The sequence below is a fragment of the Heliangelus exortis genome, chromosome Z (assembly GCF_036169615.1).
Source record: "Heliangelus exortis chromosome Z, bHelExo1.hap1, whole genome shotgun sequence".
Lineage (NCBI taxonomy): Eukaryota > Metazoa > Chordata > Aves > Apodiformes > Trochilidae > Heliangelus > Heliangelus exortis.
Window position 1 is genome coordinate 52,322,700 of NC_092454.1, and position 15,549 is coordinate 52,338,248.

At 39.0% G+C, this 15,549-nt stretch overlaps 1 protein-coding gene across 6 annotated transcripts in view; it reads right to left on the reverse strand.

Moving 5' to 3' along the window:
• Window positions 1-10,115: 10,115 nt before the first annotated feature.
• Window positions 10,116-15,549, reverse strand: part of SREK1 (splicing regulatory glutamic acid and lysine rich protein 1) — a 30,928-nt gene continuing 25,494 nt past the window's right edge. For all 6 annotated transcript variants that reach the window (XM_071730340.1, XM_071730339.1, XM_071730346.1 and 3 more), the window contains one exon: window positions 10,116-14,535. In XM_071730340.1, coding sequence (XP_071586441.1) covers window positions 14,383-14,535 — 153 coding nt within the window. In that variant the 3' untranslated portion in view covers window positions 10,116-14,382. The remainder of the gene's footprint in view (window positions 14,536-15,549) is intronic.

Genomic DNA, 15,549 nt, shown 5'->3' on the forward strand with positions numbered 1-15,549 from the left:
TTCAGTAAAAATTGCAGCAAAAGTGTCTACCACTCCAAAGAAGCTCTCCAGCTAGTCAAAGCTGGCCAAGAATGAAAAGCCTTGAATAGAAAAATGTGCTTATTAATCCAGATATCCATCTTGTCCATTTTAAATCTCTACACTTTTATTCATCATAAAATAAATAGTGCCCTATTCATGAAGATGAAAGGAAGTGCTATTAGTAGCGATGGAGTTTTTACTTGCATTAAGTTTCTTGCATATTTCTTCCTATGTTCCATGTTCTGATATGAGATGTAGTTGCAGGTATAATTTCACATTGCATGCAGTGATGCTATCTGTTGAACAGAGTCCAAGAGTTTGATAGTTCAGTTAGTCAACCCTCTAAAGCTTGCACAGATGAGGAAATATAGGGGATAAAAGGATCTTCCCTATTATGATATCTCTGTGACTCAACCTTGAATCTCCATGGTGTAAGGAGGCTGAATGGATTTTCCAGCTTACAGCAGCCTCTCACCCATGAGCTATGTAAGCACTAATGGGCTGCAGTTAATGTAGAAGACCCAGTTTATTGTTGTCATCTCCAGTTTCTGGAGCATTGAATTAAAATTGTTTTGTGGAGAAAGACATTTATCAATTGCCTCATAAACACCTAGAGGTTCCGTAGGCAGACACCTTTTAAATTCTGTCATTAAAAGTGAAGGATGATTCACAATCATACAAGTATTTCCATGCACATTAAGTAATATGAGTTACAGAACAGCCATACTTATAAAAATCTCAAAGATATCACGTATCTCCCCTTGACTGATTTAGTCGGGCCACATAGCAAAACCTGTTTTAATTCACCTCCTCTATGTATATTTACTCTCTTTATTTGTATCTCTCTAGATCTGTTAGGACTGGCAGCAATTAACCTGTATTTCACAGTGGCTTTTGTATAATTTTTTCTTAGCTCTTAAAATGCATTTTCTTTTTCCACAAAGCAATGTAGCTGTGAGCACTCACCCTTGTTACCTCTGCTCACTAAAAGAAGGGGTAACAGGAGCACTCCACAGACCATGCCAGAGGTTTGCAAAGCCTTTGCAAAACCTCTTTCTTCATTTTTTGATCTTCAACTAGATGATTCTGCCTTATATGAAATTAAGAGAATACACATGACCCTGTTATCAGCAGAGGTATTGCTACTTGCAATATCTAGTAGAGGGGCTGAAATGAAAAGTTGTTATGGACAATAAAGTCTTTGAAGATACATAATCATTATCAAGTAGTCATGGAATTGTATCATTTCCCAAATGCAAGAAACATCCATGCTCCTTACCTGTAATATCCCTTGCATTTCTGGTCAGAGTGACTCATTTTCCTGGTGTAGTTACTTCAGTAACTTATTTATCCCTGAAAGGACTGAATTTATTTTCTCTTACTCTGCACCTACCAACAAGTACATATTATTATGTTACATATAAACTACAAATAAGTAGAACCAAACCAATGTCTTGTGGGTAGTTTAAGCAGCCCTCGTACATGAAACTCAAAACACAGTTTAGGCCTTTGAGCCAGTACTACCTCCATGGTACTGGACACTGACTGACATCTTGCTAAAAGAAACACATTTTCAGGCCAGATCAGTTTCCACAGAAGTACACATGGGCCTGTTTACCTCAAGCAGAAGGGATGTATATATTACTCTTCCACTTATAAAGCCCACAGTCTATGTAATTCTTGATTGATCTCCATAGAGCAATATCACACTCCATATTTGTATAATAGCAGTAACTCATACATTTGGATTAACAAGAGATACACAGGAAATCCTGGTATGGCTATTAGATGTAAGTGAAGAACTCCTCCCAACAAGACATATCCTCTGAGAGCAAAGGAAGAACCTTTTATGTGAAGAGAAACAGAGTACACTTGCTAAACAGTTTCATCCATCCAAAAAGGAGGCTTTGGTGGAATAATGCACCTACTCAGAGGCACTGGGCTAGGAGACACCTGGTGCTCAGGTCTTTGGATTAGAGGAACTCTGGTTTTTGTTTTGTTATGGTTTGGTTTTTTGATTGGTTGGTTTTATTCCTTTATGGGGAATTTTAGTTCAATTGGAATTAACCACCATTGATCACTCTAGTTAGTCTAGTGCAGCCCTCTGAATTCTTCAAACAATTTAGAAAAGTGTGAGCATATACAGATAGATGTATAATGATGCAGAAGCCCACTTCTACTGGTAAGTGTGAAAGGTATTTCACATGCTATAGTACTGTTGAAGTGTTTTCAGTACTGTTGTTGCTTGAATATTCTTTGCTTTGATATGTCATGTTGAGAGTGAAATTGCAAATGTGGATGCTCAAGATCATAAAACCCAAGGCATTTCTCTTCACTTACTCAACATAGTGCTAGATGACTACTGCTAGCATTAGTGAGAATTTAGACACTAATGAGAATTTAGGCCTGGAGTCACATAACCATAATGAATTATAGCACGGGATATTTTACAGCATTGTTACAGCGTTTCAGCATTTTATATTGACAGAGAAAGAAAGGTACCCAGAGAAGATATTTTTTCTTGCATACTTTAATGTAGTATGGACACAAATGGTTTTTGTTTGTTTGTTTGGGGTTTTTTTGGTTTTTAAAAATTATTATTATTTACACTCGAGATGAGACTATAGTGCAGTGACTAGAAAGCAATGAAAATTCTCAAAGTGTTTCAGAGACAAGAAAAACAGCTACTTAGCCTGGAAGAGGAGATTGCAGCAACAGCAATATCCCAAAGGGCTTTTTGATTCTGTGTTAACTACCAAATAGATGAATAATTACTACAGAATATCAACAAATCTCATAAAAATCTAAGCTTTTGGGGTACTTTGGCAGCTCTTCTGGATTTATGCGGTACCGGTTTTGCTACCAGGGAAGGGGTCACTTGCCCCAAGGATGGCTCAGGTAAGGACTTTCTGAACAGCTCTCCGGGCTCCAAAATGCCCAGCCCCGCCTCAGGCCATCAGTGAACAGTGCATGTGCGCCTCTGCAATTAACATATTCGAGAAGGAGAAACACCCGGTAATTAAGAACAGCCAGAGGAGAGAGGGAGGTGAGAGAAAGCAGCAATTGGAGACACAGAACAACACCAAAGGAGAGAGCAACACCTGAGGCGAGCAATGCCGGAGCAGAGACACCAAGGCTGGAGACCCAAGCAGAAAGTGCCTGAACAGAGATTTTCCTCTCCATCCTGTGGTGAGACAGCAGCCTGTCCCCTGCGATCCATGGAAGCTCACGGTGGAGCAGATCCTGAAGGATCACGGGGGAGCAGAAGTTGTGGACTTCTGAAAAATCCCGTTGGAGCAGGTGTGGACTCGCAGCCTGCGGAAGATCGTGGAGCAGATGCTGTGGGGCTGCAGCCGAGGAGGTGGTGACTCTTCCCGAAGCAGCCCGTGCTCTGTGGGCCGCCCGCGCTGGACCAGTTTGCTCCTGAGGCACTCGCGTGGGAAGGGAAGGGTTCGTGAAGGACTTTCTCCCGTGGGAGGGCCCCCATGTTGGAGTGAGGAAAGACGGTGAGGAATCCTTCTCCCTGGCGAGGAAGGAGCGGCCGAAAACAACAACAACAACAACCTGTGACCCCCGGACTGCAAACCCCGCTTCCCGTCCTGCTGTGCTGCTGGGGGGAGGAGGCAGAGATGTCGGGAATAAAGTAATTCGGGGTTGGAAAGAAGAGAGGGGTGGGGGAATAGTATTTAAGCTCTGGTTTGTGTTTTCTCTTTGCCCTCTTTTGGTTTGATTAATGATAAATTAAATGATGATAAAATAAATGATAAATAATCTTTCCCCTCATGTTGAGTCGGTTTTGCCTGTGGGCATAACTGGTGAGTGAAAAACCTCATAGCCCTTGTCTTGACCCACGAGGTTCCAGGGGTTTTCCTCCTCGCCATCCCACAATAAGGCGTGGGGGAGCGGGGAAGGGGCAGCGAGCAGCCGCATGGTCCTTTGTAATCAGCCGATCTCAAACCACGGCAGCCACCTTGAAAGGCACCTTCATGGCACAAAGGCATCTGCGCTTAAGCAAAGCGTCACAGAAAGCGAAGAGCACCAGGCCATCCTGTCAATCTGAGTCAACTACAGTTATTGCTATAGAAACTGTAAAATAATAGAGCCTTTCATTAATGCCCTCTACTTGCAGAAGTTGTTTGAACATTTGACAAGTGTCACAGGCTCTTGGTTTGCCTTTTTCTCTCTTGATGGCATTGTGTGTCAACTGCTTGAATGATGTTAACTGTATCCTGGTACTGAGTTGATGGAATCTGTAAAAATGTGGGTAATAAAACCTGGGACAGCCTATCATCAGTCAATTCTAAGCACTGTTTACAGAAGACTGCTGCTTAGACAAATCACTCTGTGCCAGTATGGGGAATAATCTTATTCCCATATCCATTTTTTTCCTGCAGCAGAAGCACCAGTTTGATTAATAAAACTGAAAACAACCTGCCATGCTAGAAACAAGCCATTCAAATCATCCATCCTCAGAGACCCCTTCAGTGTTTCATAGAATACAATCATAGAATCACTTAGGTTGAAAAAGATCTTAAGATTATCAAGACAAGTTGTCCACCTCAAAACCATGCCCCTTAGCACCACACCTACACATCTTTGAAATACCTTCAGGGATGGTGACACCACCACTTCCCTGGGCAGCTTGTTCCAGCACCTGGCAACCCTTTCTGTGGAGAATCTTTTCCTAATATCCAGTCTAAACTTCCCCTGGCACAAATTGGGGCCATTTCCTGTGGTCCTACTGCATGCTACTTGGGAGAAGAGGTGAATACCCACCTCACCACAACTTCCTTTCAGGTAGCAAGTGATAAGGTCTCCCCTTGGCCTCCTTTCCTCCAGGCTAAAAAAACACAGTTTCCAGTTCATTAGGCCCTCATAATGCTTGTTCTCCAAATTAGTGTCCTGGTTTGGCCCAGGATGAAGCCAATATTCTGTCTTGTACTTTTGCTTTCAGCTAAGTCTTGTAAGTAGCTGCACTTGCAGAAATTAACAGCAAGCCTCTCAGTCAGTGTCTGCTTCTAGGACTGATAACACTCGATGTTTATAGTTATGGCTGGAGAATGGGGTGCAGAACCAAGGCCACTGCTCGGTTCTGAGGAACATTTTGTGCTCTGGAAAGAGAAAGCAGTAAGGAGGTGACACCTGCAACCCTCCTTTAGGGAGGAGCGGACAAGATAAATGGCCAAAATTGACCAAACAGAGTATTCCATCCCATAAGTGTCATACTCAGTATAAATGTCAGGGATCATAAGGGTCAAACCCCTTCCTTCTTCCTTCCTTTGGTTTTTCACCTTCGCCCTTCTTCTCCTATTCCTGTTTGTTTTGTCATCCTGGAAGGATTCCGTCCGTTCCTCTGCCTGTGGTCCTGATCCCTGCCAGCCCATATCTGTGTGTTCCTGCCTCCAGCTCCCGACTGCTGCTGACCCCAGGAATCCAGCCTGGACTTTTCCAGGGCTGTCCTGCAGCCTCCATGGTGACCTGAGAGTTACTGGGGGAACAGGAGGAGGAACATGGTATCATTTTTCTGTATATTTGTATATATTTAATATTTTTTCCTTTTTATTATTATTGTTTCATTAAAACTGTGTAGTTTAGTTTCCAACCTATAAGTTTGTCTCCCTTATTCTCTCTCTTTTCTTTATCAGGGAGGGGAGAGGGATTAATAGAGAGCATTTGTCATTCTGATAATTGCCAGCCTGTGACACTTTGTTGCACAAAGCCTTCCATGAGCCAGGGCAGAAACTTTGCAAAAACAAATTAATGAAAGATTTAATCTGGATTTGTTGAAATGATAGGTACAGGCAGGACAAAGGAAAATCCTGAGGATGCAGCAACAGGCAGCACTGACAGGGAACTTGTGATGGAACATGTTCTGTACCTTACCAGGGAACTGGAATCTAGGCAGGCTGGAAAGAAGTAGACATGCTACTTTACCTGAAAAATTGTATGTGGAGGCCAGCTTTTGATAGCCTGCTAGTGCAGAAATGCATGGCAGGACCATAAAGCTTTTGCAGGTATTCTCTGACCTATGCTCTGGAAGGCTAATATAGCCTCTAAATAATTTTTGCCTTTATCCTCTTTATGGATCTCTAATAACTCCCCCCTATAAAGAGCCCAGGGCAAAATTTTATTTTCTTATAGGGAGAGGGTGACACAGAACTCATGAAACTCACTTCAAATGGGATATACTGTGCTTTCCAGTTGCAGTTATGAATTACTTTAGAATAGATCTACACATCTGACAGACTAAAAAAAAAAAATTAAAAGAAGTAGGATTTGTGTGTTATCACAATCAACTGAATTACTGTATTTCTTACAACTATAAATTACCCCAGATAAAAATGACCAAAAGAAATCTGATTTATTAAAATTAGTTAATTTATACAATACTTGGCTGCCACCTCAAACAACAACTGGCAACTGGAACTGGGTACACCCACCGCCCAACTAATATTAAACATTAGGGAAGTTGGGGAGAAGAAAGGGAGAAGAAACCTTGCCTGGAGTTCTCTGTAGGACTGGCCTACAACCCTATGCCACAAAATCTGGAAAGTGGTGATACTCTTAACTATCTCTCTCTCTAATGAGCAGGCTGCATGATGTATTATATTGAGCAGTCTGAAGTCCTTGAGAAGAGATAGGAGGTGAGGCTGTAAAGCTTGAGAAGAGACAGCCCAAGAAGAGCTAAGAGGAAAGTCAAAGTTTGAGAAAAAACAGCTCCTCAACAGGCCCAGGTTGGATACTGTTAATTAGCAGAGATAATTAGGGGGAAATACCTAGACAAAAACTGTTAATTCTGCTGATGCAGCAAATGGCAAACTACAGTGGAGGCAACACTTGATGGAACTTTCCATGCCAGGTCAAGACCAGCAATGATAGGCAAGCAGCTGTGGCACAGCAAGGAGCGGAGAGCATAAAATGAAGAGACCCTAAGCCCTTGCCCTTCCCCTAGGATAGGACCAACCTCTCCTCCTTCTTTGCCATGAGACCAAAGGGATGCTGGTGGACCCTGGGGTGGTGACTTTCCTCTCCTTTCGCTCTCATTTTCTCTCTCTCTCTCTCACTCTCTTCCTCTACCTTTGGGTGATACTTCAATTTCACTTCCTGACTTTCTCCTTTCTCTTCTCTCTCTCTCGGATTAGGCTAACAATCATGGCTTAAATGCCTACTAGTTCAGTCTGTGTTGAATAAAATTGTGTAGTTGCACCTGATACTGTATTATCTTTACTCTGTCCTTTTGGGACCCAATAAGAATCTACACTTTTCCAGCCTTTGTAGCATTACAGCACATTATCTGAGAAATAGCACTATAAAGCAGTCTCCAGCAATTCCAGGTTTACAGCATAAACATACATTTTCCCATCCTTTTTAGAAATTAAGAAACAGAACAAACATATCATTAATGGATCAAACGATCTCCTTGCTGATATGATTAAAAATTGAACAGATTAAATATCATCTTACAATTAAAAACATAAATATCCAGTCCATATACTTTGTAGAGTCTGGCCCCTCTTCTCTGCTTCCCAATAAGCTCTTTAATAATATATCTATCCAAGAATTCCCCAGGCTAGAGGAAAATTTAACTAGGCACAACAAAATACGCCAAAAAGCACTGCGTGAGTTCCTGGTTAATGTTTACCATCTCATAAAATTGGTTTATTCTGTATTACAGTTCATCCAGAAATACCCATAATTTCGCTTGAGGCAGATCTGTAACATGGGCTTGAAAAGACCAGGCAGGATGAGTGATACCCAAGGGCTGAGTACTTTTGAGGAAAAGGACAGGCTAGTTTAAAAACAAGCATTTATCAGCTTAGAAGACTTATTAAACATTTCTTAATAAAATAAGAAGAGTGTCCCCTTAAAATTGAATAAAGCAGAGGAGCAATTGAGGAAGATGTTACCTCTGCACAGTAAGACACAAATCGACAGAAAGCAGTGGGTTATACCTTTGTTTAATGTTAACACTGTGTGTCAACACAGATTTGCTCTGAACGTGTAAATCCAGTTACCTGATTCAACCCTTAAAAGATAACTGCTGTAAGAACTAAAGGTTTTTTTAGGCTCTATCTTTAAAAAGAAGTACAAGATTTGTAGAAGAACATTAGGAGAAGCAGACCTCCCCAGATCTGATACTGAAGCAACACACTGAATAATTTAAGGCTAGTACGTCAGCCTGTTTTTTTTAAAATAAGTAAGCAAAACAAGCCAGAAAAACAAGCCATGTACACAGAACAGTTTGATTTTTAAAAGATTGTCACATTATTAAATACGTGAAGTAGTGAATTTTAATATGGAAATATCTATTAGAATTGACACGCAGTCTTAACATCAGAAGTTTTACATGCACTCCTGATGCTACCTTTTAAAAAAAAAAATTTAAACTGACACGCATTTCTATACAGCTGCACTTACTGTCTTACTATTTCAACGTGCCAAGTTCTCCCCGGTGGAACTATGGTAGTTTTCTCTGGAGAAGGAAACCCCCTGCTCAGACAGCAGATTCAGAAGCCTCTTCCAACAGTGATGACACATTTAATTACTTGACACCTCACCACTTTTCCTGCAATATTTTTGTCAGGCTTTGTAAATAGACTTTAGTTTACAAAGTTAAAAAAAAAAAAAAAAAAAAAAAAAAAAAAAAAGAAAAAAAAAAAAGAGAGAGAGATAACTACCTCAGCCATTTGCTGTATCGCTGTATCTGATGGAAATTTAGAGGGAGTTTGGACACCATTAAAACTTTGGGACACTGTTTATTACAAGAAGAGCAACATAGTAGCAGCAATGGAATATTCTCCACCTGTACCATTTCACAGTTGATTTATTTATGCAAAAATATGGAACAAGTTTGGTTATGCTTATTAAACTTAGAAAACCTCCTGTATTACCAGAAATATCAAACTTAAGGGAAATAATATTTGTGCTGCTTTAGAGCTAAGGTTCCCCAGATATAGCTGAACCTGGAAAGGTGCACTGTATAGCAAATTAATCTAAGTTCCTGTACTAGAGGGAAAAACATCAGAAAGGATCTACTGATGGACTACATGAACAGTACATTTCAAATTACTCTTGATCAGATCACACATTCCTTTGATTATAGAAATTGTGTATTTATGAAGTTGCAACCTTTAAGTGTCCCATGATTTACAGAAGCAGTAGCTTCAAATCTCTGCACCAAGGAGTAGTGAAGCACAATTTAAGAAAGCTGGTTTGTGCTTCATCGAGTGGCTTGGGTTGAAAAGGACTTGAATCACCTCCCTGCTATGGGCAGACACCTACCAATTATTCAGGTTGGTCCAAACCCCATCCAACCTGGCCTTGAACCCTTCCAGGGGGGGAGCATCCACAACTTCCCTGGGCAATGTGTGCCAGCACCTTACCACCTTGGCAGCCTCAAGAGTGTCATCAAGGACTGAGTGAACAGAAGATGAAATTATTCTTTTACCATTGTTGACAAGTCTTCCAGATCAAAAAATATACATGTACCCTTTTCAACAGAAGGAAAATTTCATTAACAAGATCAGTATGGGACATACTTTGTACACTCAAAATCTCTAGTCTGGTCAAATTCAGCACTAGATTAATGTAAAAAAAAAAAAAAATTCAAAATTTAAAAGCTGACCCTTGCCAGAAGAAAACATAAACAGCTAAAACCCCATTTTTGATCTTTATATTGCCCTGTATTACACTCAATCACAGCACTCATGAAATCTAATTTCCCCCCACCCCCCCCCTTGGTAAATAAGAGTTCACAGTTTCAGAAAACATGGTGAAAACTGAAGTTTGCAGACAGCTTCTGAATTGTGGTATTCACTTAAGCAATACAGAATTGAAGTGTATCTCATTAATGAGGGAGAAAACAGCTGCCTCCACATATTGTCAGACAAGGTTATTACACTGTCTTATATTGAAGAGAACACAAAAGAAATCCCTATATTAACATGATTTGGTTCTGCAAATGGACTTACCCACAAATAAATCACTCTTGAATTTGAAATGAACGCTGCATGCGAAGACATTTTGGAAGAGCTTAAAATTAAACGTAAAGTGTATTTCTCTTTTTTAAAAAAAGAATCCTTTTTGTACAGTGCTTTGTTTTCAATATTATTTTAATTACACTTTTCAACATATAAAAATAAACCTAAGGTACAGGCTGAAAACTTTTTTTCTGTTTACATATTAGCAAACAAAATTAAGTTTTAGATTCTCTTTAGGTAATAACACTGAACAATATCTACAAATTCCAAATGTCCACACTACAGTTTCTGATGAGAAAACTACATCTCTCTGAACTAAGTGCCTACTGGTTTACATTTTTTAGCCATTTATTATCTCACCATTTTTGTCACTAAGTCCAATTCTCACTTTCAAAATTGTATCAAAGGCAATTACCAATTGTTGCAAGACCCAAAGTACCACCAAATGGTAGGCAGGACCCAGAACATGCCCAGTTTGCAATTCAGTGTTCAGAATTCACATCTTTAAGATTACCTCTTTTACCACTATAATGCAACTTTCACACTAACAGTTAAGAAAATTCAATATTATTTTTGTCTGGGTGTTTTTTCCCCTCTAAGTGAATGACTAGAAAAATTAAAATACATTAACTCAAAACTTGTTTCATTACAAACTAAGAAAAAGACAATGATGCTTCAGACCTAAAAGCAGAAGATACACACATCACTATAGCATTACTGCTTGCAACAGTCATATACATGAATGAACAAAATAACACAGTAATAAAGACAAGTATGAAGTATACAATAATTTATATAATACAAAGCAGCTTCCACTTGCATTTCTTCCTTAGACCAGAAGAAAAAAAGTCACAGAAATCCCCAAATCTAATACTAATACAAAATACCAGTACAAGCTAAGGGCAGCACAGAGAAGCTACCATGTTAACAGATTCGCAGTTTCGAAGTAATTAGCAATGCAAAGCATGCTACAGACTGTAGAATTTTCTTTCTTTGCAGCAAATACACTCAAGCAGCCACAGCTCATTTCAGAATCAAAGCTGTGGATAGGCTGCTGCTGTTAGCCACTTAATGTAAAGCTAGTTCAGATTTATACATCTGAAAGTGCCATCAAAAACTTAGCAGGTCACTAATGAGCAGACAGAACACGCGCCTCAGCAATTTCTTAGGTATTCTTCAGATGTTTCTAGTTTCCAGATGAAGTGCTTTTTCCCCTCTAACACTGAAATCTGAAAACCAACATTCTTTACATCAGTGTTAGCAAACAAAACTTCATCCCTCACACTGGCGTAAGCCTTGACAACGATGAATTTCTCAGTCACAGCCACCTCTACTTTGAGCTTGGAATCCCATTTCATCCACCAGCAGTTTGTCTTCTGCTACAGCCCTATTTCAATATCCAAAGGAAGATCCTACCTGTTACCCATAAACCCTGTTGTGAAATCACTGTAGTCACTAAAGGAAGGTTATGTGCCTTACACTGTCCCAGCAAAACAGCACCATAGGAGCACCTTCCTGAGCAACTACAAGTCACGTTTTCAAATAAAGGCTGGGTCAGGTGAAATTAGATTTAAAACAATACAGCCATCGTGAACTGTGCTGCCCCCAAAACCTCTGCTCAATTTAGTCTAATTCATAAACTGCAAAACCAAACAATCTGGCACAACAGCTCAGCATGCAACCTTATTGATGGTGAAGGCAATGGATTTCCAGTGGAAGATGGGACACATTCACGGATGATGCACACAGTCCTGTTAGGGCAAGCAGGAGCTTCGTAGCTGCTATGCTCCCAGTTTAAGAACGAGCTACTCTCTGCAGAGACAGGCACGTCACAGAGTAACAGCACTCTCGTAGCGGCTTTTCAGGAGGAGGGGAACTGGTAAAATGCTTAATACAAGAACATAACTACCTCACAGATCTGCACTATATTTACAAAGCAAAATCAGAAAACACGGCATTTTTAAGAAAATTACAAGGTGGGGAGGAAATGTTGGTTAGGTGGTTGGCTGCTTCAGGGGTTTTTTTCTGCCTTTAAAAAAAATAATTTTAAGGGGACTATTAATTCACATACAATACAACCACGTACTGCACACACACTTACACATGTGGTAAGTTAGTTATTAGGGCTGCTGCCCTTAACTATTAATTTAGAAAGCTAGCTAACTGTACATAATCCTTCACATTTGTAACTGATACGCAACAGAGCTATGCAACTTCAGGATAAAAAACCTCAAGAAACCAAACAAGTATCAGCTGAAACATGATAGACTGCAAGAGTTCTTATTCCTCCCTAAGGAGGAACTTAGCTTTCCACACTTATAAACAATAAATGCATGTTTTCAATAGTATCCCCAATAGTATCAATTTGAATCACAGAAGCTGCGTGATTAAGACCGTATGACCTAAAGATACTCCTTTAATAATTATGTAGCAGCAGAAACTTCCCTCTAAAATACTTACTTTATTAGTGAAATGGTACCAAAGATAACAAGTATACAACCTCTTTGCTCTATGCTACTTACACATCATAAATAAGACAGCTGTTGTTGCAAGACACAATCCTTCACAGTCTTCCTGTAAGCATACAGATTTGTCATTCTTTTATCAGAATAAGCTGTTCACTAGCCAACAGCCTGTGGCTTAAACATAACAAAAATGACTGCCTATACTTTACATGGTAAAGCATTTTCTTTAGATTTAAACGTACACAGTGGCAAGAAAATTAAATTCTACCGAAAATGGTAAATGATTAAGCAGCTTCACAATCAAACTGTGTTTCAATACCTTAGGAATTGGGCAAATTTCTCATCCCCTGTAGTATGTTTTTTTGACAGAATTAACTATGTAAAGGAAAAGAAAAACAAATTGAAAGCAAATAGCTAACATACTATTAAGTTGGGGTGGTTTTGTTTGTTTTTTTGTTGGTTTTTTTTTTAAGAAGGAAATAACTCTCCCCATGAGGTAAGGCAATTATGTCATCTGATTGTATTAAATTGTATTAAAAATAATCTACTCGATTTTAGGCCTAAGTAAGAAATCCTATGTCACGAATTAAGTTACATGAGAAAATAAGCCATGTTTAACCTTGAAAAAAATACTTGCTTTGTCATTCTTACATTCTTTGTCCCCAAAGAATGAAGAATCTCTACCATATAATTCCTGTGTAAATTAGAAGGTTTTTCCCTAAATTACTTATCCCCATTTCTTTGCATACAATTCCTTTTTGTATCACAGAACAGGTATCACAGAAGATGGAGAGGTAACATTAAGGCCACCCAAATGTAGCTTAAAAGCCCAACAGTCTGTCTTTGATGGGGGTGATCAGAAAATGCCTTGCATTCAGCTACTACTTTTGTACAGTGGTGGTCCCCAGTTTCATCTTTGCTTTTACCTATAATGTTTCCTATAAATAAAAGAATGGAGCTTTTTGAGCTTTAGTATTTTAAGTGAATAAAGCAACTGTTCTGACAAATCACTTGCATTCTTGTCTACAGTATGGTGGTGACAAAACAGCAATAGAGATCATGTAGATTAACAGAGAATGAGTAAAAGCACACATACATTTCTAGAAAATACCACATTTTAAGAAGGCACTAAAGCTTCTGCTTGTGCTCCCCATATTTTTTTAACAAATAAGAAAGATTTATTCTCATAATGGCACCTGTACTATTTTGCAGCTGAACAAACATACTGCAGTACGGCTCAAAATAAAGCTGTTAAGTTCTGATAATACCATATAGATGTGCTCACTTCTGGAAGGACAAAAGAAAACAACAACTCCAAAACAACCCAGTAAGCTAATCCATTACCTATAACATGGCAATGCTCCTTTTAGGAACAGAAAAACAGCATGCATTGTTCAAATACTTTAAATGAAGTACTAATTTTAGGCATATTAGTAAGAAATTATTTTAAATAATAAAACCCAAGATTCTCAAGCAGTAAGCAAACAAAAAAATGTGTAAGTCAGTTTTAACCCACATGGTAAAACAATACAAAGTTTGTGAACAAGCAGTACTTTAAACAACTTTCAAAGCCTATCTTCAGCTTTTTTTGAGTAGTACAGGTTTACATCTTTCAGTTTCTATTTATTTGTAACAGCTTACAGCAAAACATAACATAAATCATTTTACAGACAAGTACAGCCATCATGGAAATGCATGGATTTTTCAGAGATGAATAGTTCTGATGGCATCTGCCTTTTCTACTGGTCTGTGCTCTCTTGCTTTACAGCAAGAAGACAAAGCTATCACAACAATTGAAGAGCTACTAGTCCTATGAACACGTTCAAGTTGATTGCTTTGACATTTCCTTCCTCATTCTTGAAAATAAAAAGCTTTGGATTTCATTCCTCAGTTGAATCAGAAGCCCATTCTTTGCTTTAAACCTCTTCCATTTTAATGGAGAGGTTTTCTTCATTTGGTTGACAGCTCCCATTCTGCTGCAGTTTGACTTCATCTGTCCTTTGTGTATCTCTCTCATCTATTTCCTTGTCAGTTTCTGAATTCTGATCCTCTTTAGGGTGATCTTTGTCCTACCAAAGATAAAATTATAAAAAAAAACAAAACAAAACACATTCTTATCATTCTTGGCATCATAGGATGTGACTTCCAAACAACTCTACCTTATCCCAGAAAGTTTTAGAACAGATGTGCCATCTTATTTTCCTTTTTTTCTTTTTAAATATATCTTTCTTTTCAATTGGCTAAAGTTAGGCACTCAAAACAACCCATACTCCAATAAATCACTGACATTAAGTGATCTGTCTTTGTCACCAACATTCATAAAAAACAGAACAAGAAGCATCATGGAACCTGTAAGAAGCAGCTCCAGAAATCAAGATTTTCTAAATAAAATAGGATTAAATTCTCTGTTTCATGTTCTGTCAGGTCTCTGACGCATTTTAAGAGAGCTGTTGGGCAAGATTATTACTTAAACACAGTCATCTAAATCAGCTGTTCTGAGTACAAACTCTTTAAAGCCATGCTACTTCTCACTGGAAGATGTTTCTCTCCTTAATTACACCACCTATAATTTTGCAGGGGCAAATCCCATATCATTTGTCCCCACCTCTAACTTTATTCCTGCAGAGTACAATACACAGACCAGGACCAAAGCAACCAGCAAGAGGCTGAAGTGCAGTGAAACTCCACTGAAGTAATTTTCTCAGCTTGACAGCCAAGCTGAACACCTTAATACTGTGCTCCTTCCTTCCAGTTTGCTTCCTGCCTGCTCATACAGACAGGCAGCCAGCCAAGTTTTAACATACTGCATGTTAGAGGACAGAGAAACCAAAGCAAAGTGTTTTTTAACCCATTTGCACAACCTCCTATAGGTCCAGTGAAGTTCAAACATGAAGACTGACCAAACTGGCCCATTAGCACCAAATATGTCTCCAATGCACAAAAAAAAACCAAAACAAAAAAAAACCCCAAATGGTAAGGAAAACAGAAGAAAGGAGGAGGAAAAAAAAACAAAAAAAAGGAAGAAATTTCAATAATGCCTCCACTAGCATAATTTTTTTCTGCCTATCACTTGGTCACACAGC